The sequence below is a fragment of the Siphateles boraxobius genome, unplaced genomic scaffold, assembly GCF_051911475.1.
Source record: "Siphateles boraxobius isolate OS27281-9 unplaced genomic scaffold, OSU_SipBor_1 118, whole genome shotgun sequence".
Lineage (NCBI taxonomy): Eukaryota > Metazoa > Chordata > Actinopteri > Cypriniformes > Leuciscidae > Siphateles > Siphateles boraxobius.
The window spans coordinates 214,916-238,565 of NW_027508720.1; the positions used below are offsets into that span (position 1 = coordinate 214,916).

The 23,650-nt window shown below is 38.5% G+C and overlaps 2 protein-coding genes across 3 annotated transcripts in view; both read right to left on the reverse strand.

Annotated features, from left to right (window-relative positions):
* The window catches only part of mark1 (MAP/microtubule affinity-regulating kinase 1), a 60,522-nt gene extending 46,117 nt beyond the window's left edge, over window positions 1-14,405 (reverse strand). Inside the window, exon 1 of one of the 2 annotated variants that reach the window (XM_077202054.1) lies at window positions 14,094-14,405. In XM_077202054.1, the coding sequence (XP_077058169.1) occupies window positions 14,094-14,144 (51 nt within the window). In that variant the 5' untranslated portion in view covers window positions 14,145-14,405. The remainder of the gene's footprint in view (window positions 1-14,093) is intronic. The other variant, XM_077202059.1, reaches the window with a different exon arrangement.
* A 2,851-nt stretch (window positions 14,406-17,256) lies between these two features.
* The window catches only part of ptk7a (protein tyrosine kinase 7a), a 40,786-nt gene continuing 34,392 nt past the window's right edge, over window positions 17,257-23,650 (reverse strand). The window contains exons 10-20 of the mRNA XM_077202089.1: window positions 23,509-23,628; window positions 22,876-23,025; window positions 22,575-22,719; window positions 22,323-22,450; window positions 20,830-21,030; window positions 20,594-20,743; window positions 19,889-20,118; window positions 19,518-19,598; window positions 19,287-19,438; window positions 18,312-18,490; window positions 17,257-18,223 (exon numbers count right to left, since the gene is read on the reverse strand). Of these exons, the coding sequence (XP_077058204.1) occupies window positions 18,063-18,223; window positions 18,312-18,490; window positions 19,287-19,438; window positions 19,518-19,598; window positions 19,889-20,118; window positions 20,594-20,743; window positions 20,830-21,030; window positions 22,323-22,450; window positions 22,575-22,719; window positions 22,876-23,025; window positions 23,509-23,628 (1,697 nt within the window). The 3' untranslated portion in view covers window positions 17,257-18,062. The remainder of the gene's footprint in view (window positions 18,224-18,311; window positions 18,491-19,286; window positions 19,439-19,517; window positions 19,599-19,888; window positions 20,119-20,593; window positions 20,744-20,829; window positions 21,031-22,322; window positions 22,451-22,574; window positions 22,720-22,875; window positions 23,026-23,508; window positions 23,629-23,650) is intronic.

Here is a 23,650-nt window from a genome sequence, read left to right on the forward strand (position 1 = left end):
AGTCTGCATGCCTGAATAAAAGTGAAGTGAATCCAGTCATGCACATGCTGTCGTGATAAAACTCCTCTGATATACAGACTTCATGCCTTTCATTGAGAAACAAAACCCATTGTGAACATGTCAACTAAGAGATAATACAGTCAGATGGACATCATTTAAAAATAAATAAGACAGTTCAAGATATTTCATTGGTTATTTTTACAAAACACAATTTCAAATGACTTTTCAAACCATGCAGCTCACTACAATGATACTGTAACTAACAAACAAGTTATCAATACATCATCAATGTACAGTAAATATTGTACAGTGCATCAGTTAACGTTGAATCTTTACTATTGGAGATATTGTGTATGTCTAAACTCTTCAATGCTCTTTACTTTATTTCTGCTGAAGTATCCAGACACATGCTAGTCCTTCAAAGCCTCAGAAACCACCACTTCCACACTATCGCTGTATGAAACCTACAATGAGGTAAGTTAATACTTGCTACATATTGTATTATATCCTGACCTGAAAGTCATCAAAATCCAAAATAGCCAAATAATGGGAAGTTTAACTGGTTGAGGAACTTTAACAAAGATCACATGAAATAGAGTAAATGTAAACTAAATGATTGTCCCCCTCTCAAAGCTAAATGTAACTTTAGGCATGAAGATATTAAGATGAACATTAACATCTTGTTTTGTTCTGTAAAGCTGCTTTGTATTGTGAAAAGCGCAATATATATAAATTTGACTTTAAAGTATGCTGTTAATATGCTGAAACAGAGAAGTTGTATCTCATAATTCATCCCTTAAACATTTTAGATGCCAGTCAAATTTCACAATACAAATTTCGACACCACAGCAAAAACTAATATTAGGCAAAAAAATTTAATATCAAGCAAATCCCGCAAATTACCAACAGTTGATGCATTAGGGCGGGACTAGGTTATATGTATTGATTGGATGTTGAGTTTTGGGTGTTGCCCTCCAAAGTGGAGGCAGATGAACATGAGCTTGGTTTAAACAGTGGACTGTAAAATAAATATGGACGTTGTGTCTGTGACGTTGTGTTTCTAAAGCCCAAAGTGGGCGGAGCCAGCCGTCGCCATCTTGTCAGCGTCACTCCCGGATAAACGAAAGTGGGTAGAGGCGGATTGGCTGAGGTGACGTGACGCTAACAGACAGCAGACAAGCGGCTAGTAGTGACATCAGCGGCAATCACCTGTCACTCAAGTGGTCACGCCCTTAATTATACAGAACTTTAAGGCTTCATATAATTTAAACGGATGAGTTATAAAATAATTCACCCTCCTTACAGTTTTCATGAAAGGCTAAATTAGCTATATAGACCAAAACCACTTTTAGCACCAGGCTGTAAACAAGTTTTTTTCTGCTGTAAAGTTGTGCATTTTAACATGCGGGTCTATGGGATTGACTCTCTTCTGCAGCCTCTAGTGGCCAGTCGATGAACTGCAGTTTAAGTCACTTCATTGTTGATTCAAGAGAGAGACCGAAGGTTGCCGCTTGTTTTACGCATGTGCAACAAATTGTGAGTAAAAAATGGTTGCCTCTTGGTTTAAACACGCTAAAAGATTGGAGAAGTCGTTTTCACTGGAAGATCCAGTTTGATTATTTTCATGATGTTTAGATAAAATATTGCAAGGTTAAAAATTTGGATGAATCATTTACAATAAGATCTATAACACGCATTTACAAAATAGGTAAGGGGAATTTTACGAACACATCCCTAACACAAACTACTAAAAGTGTTACCTTGACAAGAAACACAATGTTAGGACTTTCAGACAAACTGACTGAACTGAAGAGTGTCCAGAAATCAGGGACTGGAAGAGCCTGTTGTGAATAATTGCTGAGTCACTAGTACAGTAACATCCTGGGACTTCGGTGAACTGAGGATGACCTGTGTCTTAAAACACAATAAAACTCTAACACTAGAGAAAAGTCCTTCCCTCGTGGTCATATTGTAGTCTCCTATTGTTCCTCGTGACACACAGTGACTTTAAGGAAACCCAATAAACATCTCATCCATTTACCCTGGTCAATATATGCCGTCTTCACCGCCTCACAATGAAGGTTAGTTTAAGGGCATGTATGTCAAGTGTTCAATACTATTCAAGCTTTATCAAGAGCATGTGGCATAATGTTAGTTTCCAATCATCCCAGTTTACAGTAATGATGGTTTTTGGGATGGTTTAAAAGCCTATGTGTGAAACATAGCCTAGAATTTCGTAAAAATTTTACTTTTATTCAGCAAAAAGCATTTATTGTTTGAGCTGTAAAGTTGTCCAAATCATCTATTTTGCAGGGACTTTTTTTCTAGGCAAATGATCACGCACAAAGTCAAAATAATTTACTTTTTGGTATGATATTATTCCACAAAAGCTGTCGATACAGTATAAATCTATTAAAAATCTTCCTAAAAATGTACTCTTTGTATTCATGTGGTTTTCATAAATAACTTTTAAAACCGAGGTAACTTTTATGTCATTTTTAAGAGAAGTTTCGATATAATGTAAAGTAGGGTTGAAAAGTTTCAAGAAACTTTCCCGAATTTGTGGAAACCTTCGAGGATTTTTTGGAAACTTTCGGAAACTTTTGGAAGGTTTTTGGAAATGTACCAATTTTCAGTCCTTTTGCAACCCTAATGTCCTCATCAAAGAAAATTGGAAATGTTTGTCAATGATATAATTATTATTCAATGACATAATTTTAAATAACAGGAGTTCCTAATTCATAAATATTATTAAGCTCTCGAAGAGTCGCACCACATGACATTGTACAGCCTTTCCTCGTCATAAAAAGCTCACATTATCTTTACGATATTTTTTTGATCTTGACACACAATCATGAGGGTCTCCTGGATCCTCTCTATGATATAATTTCCTGTTTTATGTTTTTTTTCTCTGCATGTTGGTTGCACCACAAAACATTCCTGGGTGTAAAAACATAACTTTCTTTTATGGATCTAATAGTATAGAATGTGGTTTATTTATTTTTTTATTTTAGCAGTTGAATAAGGTCACAACAAGGAAAACTGGCAGGTCTTAGTTATATATTGGATGAAAAACCATTTTTGACATCAATGCAAGCAGAATTCAGCATTGCAAAACGCAACCATTTATTCTAAAAAGGAAGCTATTAAAACGCATGCAGAGCTTTGAAAAGACAACCTAATGCCAGGGAGGAATCTGTCCGCTCCGACACAAACCAAAATAACGGCAATGACAGCTTTCAGTCAGCAGAGATCTGGCATTTCCCTGAGCAAACTTCAACACGAAAAAGTGTCTTTAACACTTTGAATCTGGCGTCTCCCTCCGCTCGTCCTGAGCAAACTTCAACACTGCAGCCAAATTTGACTCCTAAACCTTATTTCTACACCAGCACCATTCAGACCCTGAGGTTTGTGGAATAAGTCACTCCTCAAGCCTCAAGAAACGAAACTAGGATCCACATTATCTTGCATTTTGAGCCCAATGGCAGAAAGCCCAATGCAGGCCTTGACAATCAGCATTCAGTGTAACTGGTGACTCAGCGCGCTATCGAATGATCCAAACACATGATACCGAACGCTGCCCAGGAGCAGATTGTGCACTTTCAGGAAGCTAATATACAGGCCCAACTCAGTCATTCTGTAAATTCTGCTCTTGAATTATTAGTATATGTACACTAGGATACTTTATGCTCATTCGCTCTGGTTAAATAGTGCTTGTGTTGCGTAATATTTTACTAATTCACACAGATTTCGCACTCACACCAAAAGCGCCTCTCAAACAGCTTTTGTGAGTCACAAGTACCAAAATGAGGGGCCTACTGCACTTAAACGGCCAAGTACACACAAAATGATGTCAAAATGCCTGTCTTGGTGAGTATTCAGTTAAACACTTATTATTCAGTATTCAGTTTCTCATTAGTTGAGAAAGATAACGCAAGTTGTGTAACAGTATATTGGATCCGTGCATACACTCTTAAAGTGACAGCGGTGTAATAAACCTGCTTATGTCTGTCATGTTAATAAAAGAACAAAAGACAAATAAAATCACTCTCTGCTCTTGGCTAAATAACTTTTGTAACTTCAATTGACCCTTCGCAAAGACCCGCCCCCCTTAGTTACTGTCGCTATGTCCGACAAGCTACGCCGCTCTAACGCACACACCATGTTCTCACGCAGTGAAAAATACATTGTGGATCAGAGAGGAGACTGACAATACGCTGAGAGACAGGACAGACCAGGTTACTTTTCGGTTACTTTTGATATTAAACATATTAAACAAAGTCTCACCTTTCAAATTTGGTCATTTTTAAAAAGAAATTTAAACAATAAATACCGTTTTGTGGCTCTTTAATGTGTCGTGACAGATCGCTGTAGAGCCTCAGTTAAAGCTGCTCGTGAACCGATCATCTCTTCCTTCTAGTTCATTTATAGCATCAAATAAACATGAATGAACATAAGAAGTAATGTTGTTTTAACCGCGGAAAGGAGTCAGTATATTCAGTTTTTCAAGTTCAAATCCTCCAACGTTAATCTACTAACTCTCCTGACTGCTTTGTCGGACAAAATGGCGGACGGCGAAGTGTGATTGGTCAGATCACCTGTCAATCAAGCTCCCTGCGAAGGGTCAATTGTAAGCATTAATCAGTATTTAATTTTTACAATGAATACTATCCAGTGTTATTGTACATTTGATTAATTTAATTTCTATAGTATTTCTTACCTGAATATACTCTATTCCCACCTGAAAAACTTAAACCCGTGTTTATTTAATTTATCTCTTTATTCTATTACACTTATTATAGCGGCAAATCAATGCCTAAAAGCCCCGAGCGCACAACTGATGCTGGCGCGCCCGGTAAATGACTTCCGCGAGAGGATAACAGATCTACACGCGGGGAAACGGGAATGCACAAGCTCCTTCAAACCCTGCATGCTCATTCCCCACGCTCTCGCACTTGATCTGCTCTCGCCTGCTGCTTTTGCTCACCTCAAACACTTTTATTTTGGGAGTCAAGGGGCGGGACTTACTGTTTTAATAACTCAAATGTCATTGGTTACTTAGTTCTCCTTTTCCGGAAGTCAGTTGTGATTGGACGCCTGTCCAATGACCCGTAATTCACTTGACTTGAGACATGTGACATCACTTAGGCCTAATTTGTTTTATTTATTGTGGTTTATTAATGTGTAATATGATTTAATGCATTGTATATAATAGATTCAGTATTACAAATAGATTTCAAGCACACCACAAGTGCATATTCAACACAATTAATTGCAATTCTTTTTGTGTCGACAGTTTAACTAGCTTTTCTCCGATTCTCTTAAAAACGTTGCTTCACCATGGCCTTAGTTGACCTGAAACCTGACTGCAGAACTATTTCCAAAATCCTATTTTACTGAGATCATAATGAAGAAATTATTCTAATTTAATTAGAAAAAAATTAAATAAAATTTTTATAAAACTGCTTATTAATATTTCAATATTTACTTGTCCAAATTCAAGCCATGTGGTGCATCAACATCAAGAAAAAAAGAGTAATCATAGAGTTAAAACAGGAAATGATATCATAGAGATGACCCCTGCAGACCCTCAGGACTGTGAGCTCTCTTAAAATAGCTGATCATTTGACCTTTCTATCACAAAGCAATGGTTAGATTGTTAAATGTCATGTAGTGTGACTCCCCAACAACTTCTTACCTTAAAACAAATCTCCATAAAGACTCTTTGAAAAGAAGATGTACACTCACGTGCATTCAAGGTGTAAGGAAAATACAGTATGCTATTATTTTGCCTTGATAGCTAGACTAAATTCCAACTCTTCTTGAACAAATCAACACATAATTTTAAACTAGAATTTTCCTTTTTTATCCTGGACACTTTTGTTCATCAATGACCCAAATGTTGATTAGAAATATATAAAATTTCTATATTTTACCCATTATAGTTTGTCCATTCTAAGATCGGTTTGAGAAACCATCAGTATTTTGTGAGAAGGTGGGATAAATCAGTAAGTTACAGTTACATTTCAGTAAGAGTTCTGCCATTTTTTTAATTTTCCGTCGATATGCCACATCTTTGACTCTCGTGTTCAGCTTCTAAAATGCATGTTTTATTCTGCTGCACTGCATCTAGATGGTTTTGAACTCAAAAGCGCACACTGCGTGTAAGGGCCCTTAGAAGGCAGCCAGGCAGCTCACTTGGTTTTGGAAGAGTGCTAAAGTTTAATCAACAATCACAGATGTTTAAAAAATATATCCTGAAGAAAAGAGAGAAGAGATAAAACTGAAGGCTTTCATGACACAGCATTGGCATTCCTGTTTTAGCATGACAATGAACACACTGCCTGGACACAACATTCCCACAAGGTACACACACACACACACACACACTTGTTTCTTTAAAAGCACTCCCATCTCTCGCAGCCTTTCCTTTGTTACGCAACTGTTGTAAAAGAGAAAGCCTTCCAATGCAAGCGCTCTCCAAAACCATCTGACTCACATTAGTTATGATTGTGACCGTTCTGTTCAATCTCTGCCTCACTTTCATACTCTACCGTCTACAGACGAAACATACTATACGCAATTACACAAATGTAAAACACTTCTACCTATGCAAGCCTGATTTCATGCATAATTGCATTCTGAAATGCAACACATTATGCATTGCATTCTCAGGGTGACCACAAGGGGAGCTATAGCGGTATTTTCTATGGTCACTCTTGTCTTTTCTGACAACAGTCAAGTCCACTTGACGCTTGACGCGAATTTCGTAGGAGGAGGTTATAGAAAGTACCAGCATTTGTACAACTTTAAGTGAAAGTACTGGAAGTGCTTTGGCATAACGTGCATTCGGCGATCACCTGTGTATGTGCTCATGTCATATGGGGTATACTTTGAAGGGCTATGTGTATAACTGCTAGCGTACGCGTAAAAAACAAAGTATACTTTGGACTTCAGAAGAGAATCTTGCTAAACAAGTTAGTTAAACATAGGGCTGCAGCAACTAGTCATTAAAATGTATTATTATTGGGTTACACTTTAGTTTACAGTACATGCCTAAGAAAGTTCTGCTAGTGGTACTATAAGGTGGAGTGGAGGACACAGATTCAGCTTCCGCAGTAAAAGTTCATGACCCAAGTTGTCCTAAACCTGATGTGTGCAGTCTAATGCATTGGAGACATGTTTTCCCAGCGCATAACGTATATTTTTCAGTTATATCCTTATCTGTAAATATTACAATTCATGTGAGTTTTTCCATTTTGCACAGAGGTTCGTCCTCCTGACAGCAAGCGAGTCTCCGTTAAACTTCACAGACTTCACTGAAGTGTTGGGCAGGGTGTGGAATGGGTTTTTTCCCATTAAAATAAATAAAATCATCCGATTAATCGAGGAATAATCGAGCGATTAATCCACTAACTCTTTCCCCACCTTCGACGAAATTTTCAGGCTACCGATGTTTTCACTGTAATTCAATAGGAGGCGCTATTACGCCCCACAGAAGTACATTAACGCACGTCATACTATATGTAGAATAAACAGAAGATTGAAATGCTTCGAATGATTTATTAATTTATTTTATTTTTTGCCTTTTATTAGGATAGGACAGTAGCTAGACAGGAAGTGAGGGTCGGGAAGGTCCACGAGCCGGGACTCGAACTCAGGTTGCCCGAAGCACAACGGCGCTACATACTTGCCCACGAGGTTATCGGCGCCGACAGATTGATTTATTAAATATTGGCTTTTGCTTCTCATATTTGGAAAGATGTTTGACGTATGTTGCTTTTTCAAATGCACGTTATAAGTGACTCAAACACACAGTGCTTTCAGATGGAGTAGTGTTTACAGTAGGGGTGGGAGAAAAGCTTGAAGCATCGCGATTCATTATCTAACGATTCAGAATCGATTCTCAAAAATTCTGAATCGATTCTGTGTTCACTGTGTGCGCGCGGTCACTGGCCAAACAAAAAAACCCGTTGATAGACGAACGTTCGTATGCTGGTGAAAGATCCGGGAGACATCGAGTAAAAACAGACATTTTGGGCGACGTGCAAGTAAACCGGAAACAGATATGCTGACTTCTGGCGACAGCGGAAGTTCGTCACTACGCTTGTGCACGTAGCCTATAAAATAAAAATATTGAAAGAAATCTTCATAATCATTTTTAATATGGCAATACTGTCAAACAGATATTCTAACTATAAACAAAAAGCATAGTAACTCCAATTTTGGTTAAAATGTAAAGTTCATGTATTTGCACAGCAGAATAATTAGTTACCAAAAATGTGTTAAGAATCGTTTTGGGAATCGGATCGTTACTCCCAGAATCAGATTGGATCGTTAAGTGCCTTAAGATTCCCACAACTAGTTTACAGAGCAGTACATCAGTGACAAGCTGCACACAAAAATAATCGCAGCCTTTGCGATTTCATAATCGCAATAATCCAAATCGGTTTAAGCGACATTTCAAGTTAATGACGATTAATCCCCTATTATAAAACAATCAAAACTTCTGGGGGCCATGAAAAGCAGCATGTGGGACACCTTTTTGTATCGTTTCTTCTGAATTTCAAATTCAGCAAAAGGTCAAATCCCACATCTGTCACTTTTGAGCACTCGGGTCCATCGCTACTGTTGTTAAAGCACAACATGCTACTGCCTTCTCCTCTCTAAACTCAGAAGATAATACTCTTACACTCCTCGAGCACTGAGGTTTGTAACCATCAAAATAACACACATGCTTCAGTGTGGTCAGCGGGGACAAGCCTTCCTTCACTTGCGTAGAGTGTGTTTCTGGCTTCAGGTTCCCGGCCCCGACTGTCTCGTCAGTCTAGCCGTGTGAGTTAAGATACAGGGATAGCAAAGGTCACACTACTGGCTTCTGATTTGTTCTTAAGCAAACAATGAAAGTCGATAGGGAGATTATCGGGACTGACATCACTTGCACAATTTACAGAACTATTATCTTTCCCAAGTGTGTTGAAAACACACGACCTAAAGGTATCAGACCAACAAATGTCAACAAACGTTGCTTTTCATCAAATCCACTGTGTCCATACTTAATAAAGGGGGTGTGCAAAGCAGTCCAATATCTAATATACATGTTCTATTATTATCAGACCCAGATGTGGGTGTCCTGCATTTGGTTGATGACAAAAAATATAATAATTTTTCTTTCTCTTTGTATTTTTTATCAATATGGTAAAACATTATCATATTCAAATCAATTTGATAAATAAGTTTTGAGGTAAAAATTAGGATAAATGAAGTAATCAGATTATATGACCCTAAATGTGTAATGTATTACGTTACTACAATTTTTATCATGTATTGTGTATTCATTAATAAACTACAATTTGTAAATAATCTACCCAACACTGTATAACAGGGACAATCTTGTTTTTAACTGAATTATACTTTTTTTTAAATATGTAATATATTAAAACTTGACCTATAAAGTTATTAAAAGGCAAGATGTTTCTTAAAGATTGTGTGTTTATTATTAGTTAGCATGATAACACCGTGTCCACAGCAGACGCGACTATGGGACACTAGCGGTGTAACGATTCCCTCCTGTCACGATTCGATACATATCACCATACTGAACTCACAATATCATATTATTGTGATACACATAGACACATGGTATGAGGGTAACAAAAAATGTACTGTTGATTAAAATGCTAAATTTGGCATTTCAGTGCGTGTGTGTAAATGAATAGGCTTGGACTCGGGGCTGGAAACCCAAAGCACAGGACAATAGAGACGCCAGAATAACAATATTCATGATTCTGAAGATGAAAATACTGGTAACATCAGACATTTGGCATTATCAGGCCCACAAATATCCCCGCATTGCATTATTATATATAGTAGTTTAATGTAGTGCTGACACTAAAACTCTGTAAACCTGAATTTTTTCACGCAAAGTAATTTTCCTTTTGGGTGAAATATCCACGATATATATTGTTGCATTTTTGTATTGCGATACATTGCGACACGATGTATTGTTACACCCATATGGGAAACTTTAAAAATCACAGCCAATCAGAAGAGGAATATTGAATATTACACCATTTAAACATTATTAAAAATACAAAACTGAGTTACTGAAACAATTGTTGTCATAGAATACACTCGTCTGTTAACAACGAGTTGACAATTTGAACGTTCTCGTTCACTTATATTTATTTTGAAGATCTGAGGTGAGTTGCTTTCAGTACGGCTATAAAAAACACACTAAATGATATTCAAACTCACACAGATGCTTTGAACATTAAATAAAGCACATAGACAGTACCTGAGATTATCACACTTTGTTGTTGTTCCAGCCGCGACGTCGCAGAGATAGAAACCGTTTCTAAAATAGTATCGTCGCGTTGTTTCAGATTTTCAAAACAGCTTTACAGAGATAACAGGAAAATAATGCAACAAAGTGTGTTTCTGTAGAAAATAGCGTCATAGTCCAGCGAAAGTGAGTTCAGTGATAGTTTTTGTTGTAAAAAAGTTATTAATTTAATTCATTTATATTTCTTTATATATAGCCGCTCTGGAGAAAACCGTGATGTCATCGTCCAGCTCAGTTCTCATATAACGGTGTCAATGCAGGAGATCAATAATATTGGTGAATATTAAATGTCCCCAACTAAGCAAGAACTGAAGGCAAAAGCTGAAAAGTTGATTATGAATCGTTGCATTAATCGGCCAAATACTCGAGTAATTGTTCAAGCAATAGTGAGAGTAGTCAATTAGTCTAATAGTCTAATAGTTAGATAGTCAATCCTTCTCTTCAACTACTTGCTGTTCGTTCTCCAGATCTACACACACACACACACACACACACACACACACACACACACACACACACAGTAAGGCAGTGTATTCGAGTGTGTTATAGCTGGACAGCTGCATTGATTCTAACAGAGAGAAGTGCAGTGATATCCAAAGCCCCTTTGACCTCTGCGCTTTACGACACACTCATTTCTGTTATACACACACAGCCCGCCTGCAACTTCAGGCCCAGTGAGAACAGACCAGAGCCAGTATCTGATGACCACCTCCAACTCTTCTTCTTATGGCTTATAGTCCCGCATCAGAATATCATGACCTCACTGCATGTACAATGAGAGTCAGTCTGCAATAGGCCTGCACGATTCCGGGAACAATATGAATCACGATTTTTTAGCTTAGAATTGATATCACGATCCTCTGCAACGGTTCTTTTGTCATGAAGTGTAATGTTTATTGGACACATGAACCATGACAAAACAAAACAAATTGGCAGTACCAAAAATATTTGTTTTGGCACCTATAGAACATTGCACATCACCACAAGCCTGTAAACATAGAGGCTTCAATGAATAAAGAAGAAACACTCTTTAACTGCTCGCCTTTTGTACAATTAACATTCAACTGGCCATTCAAGTTACCAAAAATAGAAGTTTGACGAACTGCGCTGAATATGGCCTGAACGTGGCTCGAAATATTTCCGAACTAGCGCGCTCGCTCCACAAGTGAAACACGTGACTAAAAGGTGCTTTGTCATTGGCTGAGGGTGAAGCCCTGAACTGACGAGTGAAACACGTGACTAAAAGGTGCTTTGTCATTGGCTGAGGGTGAAGGTGAAACACGTGACTAAAAGGCGCTTTGTCATTGGCTGAGGGTGAAACACGTGACTAAAAGGCGCTTTGTCATTGGCTGAGGGTGAAACACGTGACTAAAAGGCGCTTTGTCATTGGCTGAGGGTGAAACACGTGACTAAAAGGCGCTTTGTCATTGGCTGAGGGTGAAACACGTGACTAAAAGGCGCTTTGTCACTGGCTGAGGGTGAAACACGTGACTAAAAGGCGCTTTGTCATTGGCTGAGGGTGACACACGTGACTGAAAGGCGCTTTGTCACTGGCTGAGGGTGAAACACGTGACTAAAAGGCGCTTTGTCACTGGCTGAGGGTGAAACACGTGACTAAAAGGCGCTTTGTCACTGGCTGAGGGTGAAGCCCTGAACTTTGTGAGAGCTGGCCTTAAAATAAAGGCCGATTTTTAAAAAAACAAAAATTTTAAATCGAATTCATTTAAAAATTCAATCTTGAACAGGGTGAATCGCGATTTTATAACGATTTATCGTGCAGGCCTGGTCTGTAACACCCATAATGCACTGAAAGGGTTAGTCATCATTTACTCGCCCTCATGCCGTTACAAACCTGTACGACTTTTCATCTTCTACAGAACACAAGATATCTGGTAGTTTGAGATAACGATTAGAAACTTATTTTTTCTCAGAACTGTGATGCGTTGTTCATACCGGTAATTTACTCGTAACGTTACAACTTGCCATAAAAGTTGTATGAAGTGATTTACCTGGTATTTTTTGGAAAGGGCCAGTCCACACACATCTGTAATGGCATTTAACCAGTAATTTACCAGTAAACACTGTACGTGTGAAAGGGGCTAATGTATCACTGAAAAACATATCAACTATTACATTTAAACACATTAACTTTAAATTGCACAACATGGTGATGTACAGAGGTGATGCCAGCGATCACGAATTCAGCATTAGTGACAAACCCAGACGACCTCGGAGCGTTTCTGTGCTTTTCATTAATCACAGCCTGTAATTACATGATTGAGTCAACAGCCCCTGTGTGACCATTATCAGCCAGTCATAAAGATTCCCCCACAGGCCACAGACCTGAGACTGGAGGATCGTAACACCACCAGAACAGGAATCCTTTACATAATCTGAGCTCGAGATGACTTTAAGCCCACAGGAACATGAGACACCGGCCTCTTTTCTCCAATAACTCAGTGATCAAGATCCTTCCCCAATGATGATTCCTCTAGGACTGAAGAGCTTTTGTGCAAAATCTGACACTGACATACATCCTCAAATTACATTCATTTCGTTATAGACCAATATTTCTGCCAGGCCAATTAAAAAGATTTAAGAGCTCAGACCAAAGTGGAATATTTTCATTAAAGTTGGTGGGGGAAATGGATGGCTTCTGAAGACTGGGAAAATAGCACAGTTTTATGGTGATTATTTGTCCTTTTGGAGCATGACGGTACGAAAAATGTCATTGAATGTAAAAGAGTTGCGTAAAGACTTATAGTTTTGTGTTTCGCAGAAAGAACAACAGAAAACACAATTGCTGTATTCAAAATGTATAGTAGGTACTACATTTGTTTAAAACTTCACGAGCATTAAATACGTATTCTAGTATGGATGTGTGTAGTAGGAATGAAATATGGACGAAGGAGCCTAATAGTTCACCCAGGTACTTTTACCAACTCTTTTGTGAATACTATACATTGCTATATTACACATAGTACATACTACACATTATTGTTATCCAGTTGTGCACAGTTGTGACCTGTAGCCCCACCCACGGTTAAATCTCATTGGCCCAAATTCACGCTAAAATACAAATCGCTAGAAACAAATTTCCGGGTAAAATTTTCCTTCATGTGCTCACTACCCTTGTGTCAGTTTGAAAATCTACCAACAGCTTTGTCAGTGGATACTAAACATTGTATGTTATCTTCTTCTTTTTTTTAAATGAAGAACACTCAGTAAATATTGTGCAAAATAACTATTTTATTCCAGTATTTTTTTCCCTACATCCCATTTGCTGCCATTAAACTCTTTGTAGCATAATTGTTCATCCTGAAAACCCTCATTAAGCAAAATGTAAAGTAGGCCTACCAAGCTTATTACATATTAATTACAATGTAGTAAACCGTGTTAAAATTGGTGCCGGGACGTGAAAGCATGAGGTGGGACAGATGATGATGATGATGAGGATCATCATCAGTGTGCTGAAAGCTTAACATAGGACAGGGAGGCATCATATACACCTGAACGGCCCTTACCAGAATGTATAGCTATAAAGCTCTATTAATGGCTTTAAATTAACACTAGATATGACTATCAAACCTCCAGAAGGCAAACGAGCATAACGTATTCAACCAATCCGGCTTATTAAAGCATTAAAAGCTTGTGTATGCGTCAGCTAAAACACAAGGACGCAAACGAGCACAGATGCATTGTAATCATGAATATTCATGCAGAGTGATATGTTGTATCATTGACTTACATTCTCGGCGTCGCGCTCGTTGACGGTGGGCAATGGCGTTCTGGTCGACATCTTGTGTTTACAGGCCGCGCGCTCCGCACCGGCGCTCGGACCCGCGCTTAGCGAAGATAACGCGGAAGATACAGATATCTGAGCCCGCTTCACAACGGCATGTCTCCTGGCCTTCAACCTACGACTATAACATGCACATATCCAGCAGGAGCGGCCCGCGTCAGCCGCGGGCGAGAGAGAGAGAGAGACAGAGTGAGCGCGACGCTGCGGATGCGCGGACAGGACGAGTGTGTGTGCGCGCGCGCGTGTGTGGAGCTCAGGCTCCTGCATTGATCCACCCTGATAGAAACACACACACACACACACACCGACGGGGAGGACAATGATAGCGCTCAGTGCTTCTGTCTTAAAATGATCAATGCAGCTATTTAAGGGTTAAACGCGTATTTACTATATATAATTCGTTTTAAAATATCACTTGCAGATGCTTTGTCATCATGGCAAGCCCAATATTACCAGCCACATTATTTGAGACTATAGTGTGTGGGAAAAGGGCATGAACCTATACACTGTTGAAATGTCCTGTCTCTTAAAATAAGAAGCACTATGCTTGTCCACATCTGATCTACATCACCACCTAACGGCTTTAAAACAGTACTGCAAAAAACTATAATGCTCAATAAAGCACAAAAATGAAAGAAAAACTAAGTCTACATTTCATAATCATGTTTAATTTAAATTGTATGTTGGATACACATTAATTAAATTCTGAACAAAACATTCCCCGCACCGCCAGGGGAAGCCGTCATATGAGTTTTAGAAGTGTGCAACAATTTTAGTAGAAAAATAATTTAGGTTAATTTAGGAATAGCGCACTAATAGTAGCAAAGTAATAGTTCACACACAAAAATAATTTTTTGTCATCATTTACTGATGATGTTCCAAATCGGTATGAGTTTCTTTCTTCTGCTGAACACAAAAGAAGATAGGCCTACTTTGAAGAATGTTGGTAATCAAACAGTTGAGCCATTGACTTTCATAGTAGGAAAAAAATACAGTAACGTTACATCAAAGACTGGTTACTGACAGACAGTATTTCTTCGAAATATCCTCGTTTGGGTTCAGCAGAAGAAAGAAACTCATACAGGTTTGGAAAAATATGAGGGTGAGTAAATGATGTCAAAATGATCCCTTTAAAATTTCTGCCTTTTTACAAAATAAAATAAAAACAGTGGTAAAACATCTACTATAATAATTAATTTTGACCAATATTTTGCAAACAGTTGTGCTATTTTGTCAGAATACACAGCTAATTTTGCATGGCTGTGAAGAGAGAATAAAAGAGCAGCCTAATGATGGTGTAGTTATGGCTGACATGGCAGTGTACTCAATACCATATGCACTGCAGAAATAGGTTTTAAAGGTTTAAACCAAGGCATATATGCTGGTCTAGCATGTGAAGATTAATCTCAAAATCCCAGTGTACTCAATAGGCTACTTGTATCCTTTAAAACTCATTTTGATTACCAAAATGACACATTTAAACGTTTTTTTTCCCTTAAATTTCTTCTTTTCTTAAAATATCTTAAATGAGCTCGACATCCTTGCATCATTTAGTATAGGTGGTTCTATGAATATGCAAATGAGCCCCGCCTCCACTCACTCAGCTCAGAAATCCACTCGTTGACGATCACACATTGATCTGATTGGTTACAAGGTCGTTTGTGACGTCAGAAACACCAGCGATTTCAAACCGTGTTTTGAGACTGTCTTTGGTTCACTGCAGTTTTAAGCAGAAAATACTCAGCAATGCTGTTGACTTATTAAAAACACCACATATAAACAACATTAAAAACTTGATTTTCAATGTATACTTGATTTGCTGTATATCTGAGTGAAACGGCTCATGAACAAGAACTGATGTTTCCTTCCGAGTGCGTGAAACTCCAGCCCTCTCTTCTTTGAACATGAGCACTTTATAAAGAATAGCGTCCAGCTGCAGAGTTTCAGTGTGGAATGAGAAGTGCAAACTCTACAGAGTCAGTCTCAACTGGTAGAAGTCTACTACTGTCCTGTCTCAACATGTCAGATGAGGACGGTAAAGCCATGGCAGTGACCCTGAGTTTCCGGAGAACTGACAAGCAATATGTGCACATAAGATAACTTACTGTTAGCCAGTTAACAGGTTTTGAAGAGCACCTATTATGCTGTTTCCATCTTCATCTTACTTTAGTTGTAATGTTGCTGTTTGAGCATGAAAAAGCTCTGCAAAGGCAGTTATTCTCTATATCAGAGTCACTGTTTCTGACCTCCCTGAATAGTAGTCTTGAGTTTCTTCCAGGAACGAACACGTCACAATATTCCTTATTTAAATAATTCCCGCCCAAAGAATAAGTAAAATAAGGGGGCGGGGCCTGGCTGATTTAGTTAGCAGACTGCATCCAAAATTGAGAACTGCTTCCCTGCTATATAGTAGGCGAAAAACAGTATGTGACTAAATAAGTGTCTGAATTTACAGTACTCATAAAAGATTAGGCAAACGTACCAGGATGACCTACTAATATCAGTGAGATTCTGAAGTGTGGATACGATGAATGAGGCCATGGGAGAGGATTTATGAATGACAGTGAAGGGACGCAACTGATGCTGGTAGGTCACATGATAATGACAACATGGTGAATGTATATGTATATACAGTATGAATACTATATAGAACATACTTTTTTAGCAGTCGTGAAGTAATTACTTATTCAAAATAAGTACCTACTCAAGAGAGTATGTGATTTCAGACGCAGCTGTAGTTTAGTTTAGTTTTTTTTTTTTTAACTGCCGGTTATTTTAAGGGGCGGGACATTTCCCCAAAACACTTTAAGCTCTTGCCCAATCACAACACACTGATCCAGCCGACCAATCAGAGCACAGTGTGCTTTTCAGAAGGAGGGGCTTCATAGAGACAGGAAGTAAACCGAGCGTTACTGACAGACTGGGAAGAGAGGAGCTGCAACAATGGAGAATATGGGAAAAATAAGGTATTTTTTTAACATTTAAGCATGAAATCTATTCAAGTAGAGACCAAAAACTAAATCAAGACTTTGTAAAATGACCCTTTTAAATTTTCATTGTTACATTTGGTTGAAAAAAAAAAAATTACATCACATGAAATCAAACAAGCTTTGTTAAAAGTGAAGTTTTATTGCAACAGCAGAGTATGCGACAGAAATTTTTATTCACTTTTTCCCCCAGAGTCAAGAATACCTCTGGACTTTTATAGAAACCGATATGTAACGTGTGGGTAGCAATTACAAGGTAAAACACTGAACTCTCACTAAGCAATAAAACACTATAAATGTATATATATATATAAAAACAAAACATTCAAGGCATTTCCAAGTCGTAACATACAGCATACCAAAATCAAGACATCCTTCATTTTACAGGCACTTGAAATTTGAACTTGATGACAAAGTCATTTTATAAACATGGTTTTCTCAACAGTTGTTTCTATGAGTACTTCTGAATTATATATATAAAAAAGGCTTAACTCATAAACATCATAAAAAAGTCATATAAACAGTACCTTTCTGTACATTGAACAAACAGGACCTTTTAAATCAATTAAGAGGCTCCCGAAACAATCCTTCTAAAATATAAAATTGGTCAGTGCATGGTTTGGTATTACAAACGCACCATTTACTACATTTCTTCATTTTGAGTGGGCAAACTCAAACTGAGAAGTGATAGACAAACTCCATTAAAAACCAAATGTGGGAGGAACCTTCTTAAACATTTTATTAAACATATACAGTATATATATATATATATATATATATATATATATATATATATATATATATATATATATAAAGGAAGAGATTGTTGATAATAAAACAAGTCTTTTTTCTCAAGACAAGACACTTGAATCAGAATTTTTGTGGTGGAGGGTTTTTACATCATGGCTTGACGGAAGATCCAGTCCTCTCAGACTTTGCTTTCAGAGGGCAGATCGCTGAGGGCGCAGGTGATGTCGCTGAAAGACAGTCTGTCTTTGGGACTGGCGGCCCAACAGCGCACCATCAGCTTGAACACGCGAGATGGACACCCCTGAGGAGGAGACAACTTCAGCTTGCCTTCCTGTAGAGCTACAGACACACAAAGACAGACAGTCAGGAACAAAACATAAACATAAGCTAATATGCAACCTCTCTTTTTTATGAGACTATCCCACACCTTCTAGGACTTTATCATCAGATAGATCAGCATATGGCAGCTCCCCAAAGCTGAAGACCTCCCACATGAGCACTGCGAATGACCACACGTCCGTCTTGGTGGAGAAATCGTCATCAAACACGGCTTCGGATGGCAGCCAGCGCAGAGGAATCCAGGACTGGCGATAATGGTAGTACTCGCTGTGTGGAAACAGACACACAAACACAAAAGAAACAATGATGAGTGTCACCACAAGGAGGTGCAGTGCACTTGAAACAAGCACATGGACAAGTATTACAGGCAGGGTTTGAAATGAACAGCCGCCAAATGCGGGTAAAAATCAACTGTGGCGGGTAACGCTGTAAAATCACAAGCCAATTTGACATGTTACTTATGTTTACTCACTTTGCTGGGGAAGCTTGTGTAAGCCAAATCTGCGCAGATGTAACAAAAATGCTCAAATGGAGGCGAGTCATCAAGATATGTTAAATAGAGCGTATTGCGCAGGATCTGCTCATATCTGGCTTACTTGAACATGCACTACGCAACAAACAATGGCGCGCTTGTTCATTTGCATTGAAGCAAATAGCTAAGATTAAAAAGCATTTGGTTAACAGAAAAGACATTGCTATTTTTTGACATCCTACACTTTTTTGAAGTTCTTTGTACTGTATTGATCTGTCCACATTTTTGGTGACGATGAAAGAGGAAGGAAGGAGCTGCTGGATGACAGGATTTTGTTTGAATAAGAAATTAATGTATGAAATCCCAAAAAAATTATATATATATATATATATATATATATATATATATATATATATATATATATAGCGTGTGGCTAGTAGAAGTTCTGAATGGCCGGTAACTTAAAGTAGCCAAATTGGCCGGTGAGTGATGAAAAAGTTAATTTCAAACCCAGATTAAAGGACAATCCTTCATTCCTCACTTTATAAAACAAGAAGTCGTGAACATGGCTCTGGCTGTATTTAACTGTACCTGTTGTAGACGTCTTTGCTGAGGCCCAGAGCGGACACTTTAATCTGGCGTTTGGCAGAGATGAGGCAGTTGCGAGCGGCCAGGTCTCGGTGCACGAAGCGCTGGTTGGACAGGTGCTCCATCCCTCGAGCGACCTGCAGACACACCGACACCTGATGGCAGAGAGAGAGTGGGTTCGGTCCTGGTGTGTGTGTGTGTTTATATGAGAGACGAGGGATAGTTATTAATTACCTTTTGTTTGGTGCTGAGCGGCTGGACTTTGACTTTCTCGTCTTTGCTCTTGGACACTCTCAGGTACTGCTTCAGATCACCCTGAAAATCACACACAGCAAAATGAAACCAAACCAGGAGAAACACTTCTCAGAAAATAATATTTCAACTAGAATAAAACCATTTGTCACATACAGACAGACAGATAGAACAACAGATAGATAGATGATAGATAGATAGATAGATAAATAGACAGATAGATGATAGATAGAAAGAATAACAGATAGATAAATAGATATAGACAGTCAGGAAGGATGGATGGATGGACTGAGTGATGAAGGGATAAGGTGTAAAGACAGATGTACAGATATGTAGTGTTGAGCTGTTGTCACCATGTCGCTGTACTCCATGATCATGTAGTGCGGCTCCACTTCTCTGCAGAGGCCCAGCAGACGAGCAACATTAACGTGGCTCAGCTTAGCAAACATCTCACATTCGCGACGGAAATCCAACTGCATTTGCTCATCGCGTGTTTGTAGACTCTTCACCAGCACCACCATCTCCTCCTCATCCTCACTGGCCTTTGTTTTAGCCAGCAGCACTTCACCAAACTCTCCTTTACCTACAAGATGAGAAACAATGTAGATTGATTCATTTTCTGCGATAAGGCATAAGACCACACCGCTGCCATAGGGTAAATACAAATGCGCTTCATTTTGGCTGAACACCTGTGATGTTGGTAACACTTTACAATAAGGTTCATTAGTTAATGCATTAACTAAAATGAACAAACACATTTGTTACCGTGTTGGTTAATCTTTGTTAATGTTAGTTAATAAAAATACGGCTGTTTATTGTTTGTTCATGTTACTTCACAGTGCATTAACTAATGTTAACAAATACAATCTTTGATTTTAACAGTGTATTAGTAAATGTTGAAATTAATATTAACGAAGATTAATAAATGCTGTAGAGGTTTTGTTAATTCTTAGTCCATGTTAACTAAGGTAGTTAACTAATGAACCTTATTGTAAAGTGTTACCGTGATGTTAAACCACACTAGTCAGTAGGTCTTTGGTTTGGGATCGTTTCTGTACCAAGTGTTGTGATGGTGTGCAGGTTGTTTCGGGGGAACTGAAGCTTGTCGTGACTGCTGTGACGTTTGTTGTTTCCGGTGACAGCCATGTTGGTAAGCGCCACCTCATCCTGGATCTCTGCTGTGGTGTGGCCGTTCTGTTGTATGTCCCCTATGGGTTGATCAGAGAACTGTATCAGAGAACAGATTCTATTTTACTCACATAATTGCATGCTAACAAAGGTTACCACCACATACCATTGAGACATTCCACCTCTTGCTCGTCTCCGTCCTGCCCCTTCTGGAGTCTCTTGGCGTTGCGTCTCTGCTTACAGTAAAACATGAGACCCAGCACAATGATGATGTAAGCGACTGCCGCCCCCACCGACAGACCAATAGTCTGGATCATTTTATATGGGGTCTTTTCATCATCTGCTAATGAGTGCTGCACTGGTTTTTCTGTAGAAAACCACAAACACATACAAAACCTACATTAAACACCAGGTTTTTAGATAGAGAAGCGGTTTCACTCCTGAATCTCTTTTGATTCCAACTTAAATAGTCTCCTTATAGGAATCAAGTGACACACTGGCATGAACATTCAATTAGGATCTAACAGTCCTGAACTCTCACCAAAACGCAGAAAATTTCAAGTGCCTCTCATTTCTTTGAAGTCACCAACACCACTAGACTAAAAGAGTTGGTAATTCAACTTAATCTGAAAATTGAGTTGGTATGTCAGAGACAGGCCAAAATTAGTTTAGGGTGAACTTTCAAAGTGCTTGTCCATTTGAAACTGTATTACAGTATTTATCAGGTTTCAAAGAACCCAATAGTACCAAACTTGGTTAAATAAACAGCTACAAGGAGCAGTTATTGACAACTCTTTCAGTCTTTACTTAAAAACATTTTCCCTGAAAGTCTGAGTTAGAAATGTTTGGAAGAGCAGTGGGTGAAATCCCAATTCATTTCAATAGGGAATTTATTCGCACAGATTTTGAAACTAGATCAAGTTGGTCTCACAGATTTTGCAGTGTTGACCAGCAGAAAGCTGTCTGGTTTGAAAGTGACTTGTGTGTGAGCTGTGCTTCATACAATGCTAAGCTATTGACAACAGACCTTTTTTGTGAGGGAAATTTTACTAATGACTGAATCTTTATTTTCTGTTTGGCAATATGGTCGACCGATCAAATATTCAAACATATAATTTGTGTTTTTTGGGAATGTTGCCCTGTTTTGGAATTGCTCAGGTAACTTAAAAAAAACTGCTTTTAATAACTTAACTAGGATAGCCTCTACATAATCTGACCAAAATTTAGGGTATAGCCAAATAATGCTATAGAAGTTTGAAAAGTATGTTTTCAACAAAGTTCAGGGTTTGCAATTTGCATTTTACACATTCTAAAGAGAAACCAAATGCAATGATTTAAAAAGCATTTAATCCATAATGAATTGATTGGATGATGAAAAGTGGGTGATAAATACCAAAAATGAAAAAAATTTAAAAATAAGTGCTTGGTGACGTTGGGAAAATTTGGCAGAGGAAATCATTGAAATCAAATGACTTGTGCATGTACAATGTACATGCAAATAAAAATAGTTGGTGGTGCCAGAGGGTTTGAAATAAACCTCAAATTTGGCATGACAGGTCTTGAGACCCTGAGGCAAAATTTCAAAACCATTCCAGCTTTAGGAACAGATTTGATGGCTCCTTACTAATTATTGAAGAATGTGGAGGGTGTTGGACTCACCCACAACGTAGAGCTCTGCTGAAGTGTGTGCAATGTTACAGCTGTTCCCTGCAATGCAAGTGTATCTTCCCGTGTCCCCCGTGCTGACGTCATGAATGACCAGAGAGCCGTTGGGCATCTTCTGGAATCTGAATTAGAAATTATCAAGAAGATTTGGCAATGAAATTTTCAAATTCGTAAATTCTGTTCATTCTTCAAATAAACCCACTTCAGTTTGAACTCAAGAAAGCCAAAATTTTTATAATGATTTACCTGCTCTTGTCTGCCTCCAGAAACTTGTCTTTTTTCTTCCACTGGATAAAGGGATGAGGGTCCCCAGTGGCCTGACAGTGCAGTACTGCAGTGTGTCCCTGATATACTGTGGTATTCTCTGGCTTCAGCTTAAACGCCACATAAACTAATGAATGGGAAAGGAGTTAGAGTAAAAGGAAACAAAAAGGAGACAAAAACATGGAGATAAGTGGATATTTTCAATGAAAACAGAAATGCATTAATTAGTTCTATCAACCACAGTTAGCTCTGGTGTTGGAGTGAATTCGTGTTTCCGCTGTACCTGCGACGGTGAGCTGGACGACTGCTCTGATCTCTCCCTGCTGATCGTTGGAGGCCAGGCAGGTGTAGTTGCCCGCGTCGGCCCTTGTGACTTTGGTGAAGTGCAGTGTGCCCCTCTGCTGCTCCACCGACACTGGTATATCACTGCCATCTGCACACACAAGACTACATCAAAATCAATTTTTCCAGCACCAGTTGTTTCCAATTTCAAGGACACACTATTTCTTAACTAAGTGGTGAAGTTCATAAAAATGTTAGTCATTTATATTCTAAATATGATTTGAGTTTACACCGAATCTTAAGTCTTTTATAACGTCTAACAGCTGATTAAAAAGGTAAGATTCAAGTCAATTGTCACAATATGCATATGAAAATTGCATAAAGTTGACAGAATCCAGAGAAGGGACCTTGCTGCTAAATCAGATATAATAGTTTCAGCTTCAGATGAAAAATATCACTTGATCTGCCAAAGTTTGGTAAAAAATAAAAAGTGACACTTTTTTGAAAGGTTAAAAGGGAAGAATTTTAAAGGATATTTAAAGTTTAAAGGCACATTAACTAGATATCTTGTTTAGGGCTGTTGGGGTAACAATTCACAAAGGTAGTAAAGTTGCATCTTTATTTCTCTGCAGACCTGTTCTGATCCAGCGGATGGTGGGGATCTGTCGGCCCTTGGCAGAACACAGCAGATTTCCTTCCTTATTGAACTCCAGGCACTGGTAGGCCTGCGGCGTCGGCGTGAACTTCAGACGCTCTGAAACAGATACCGTAACAGA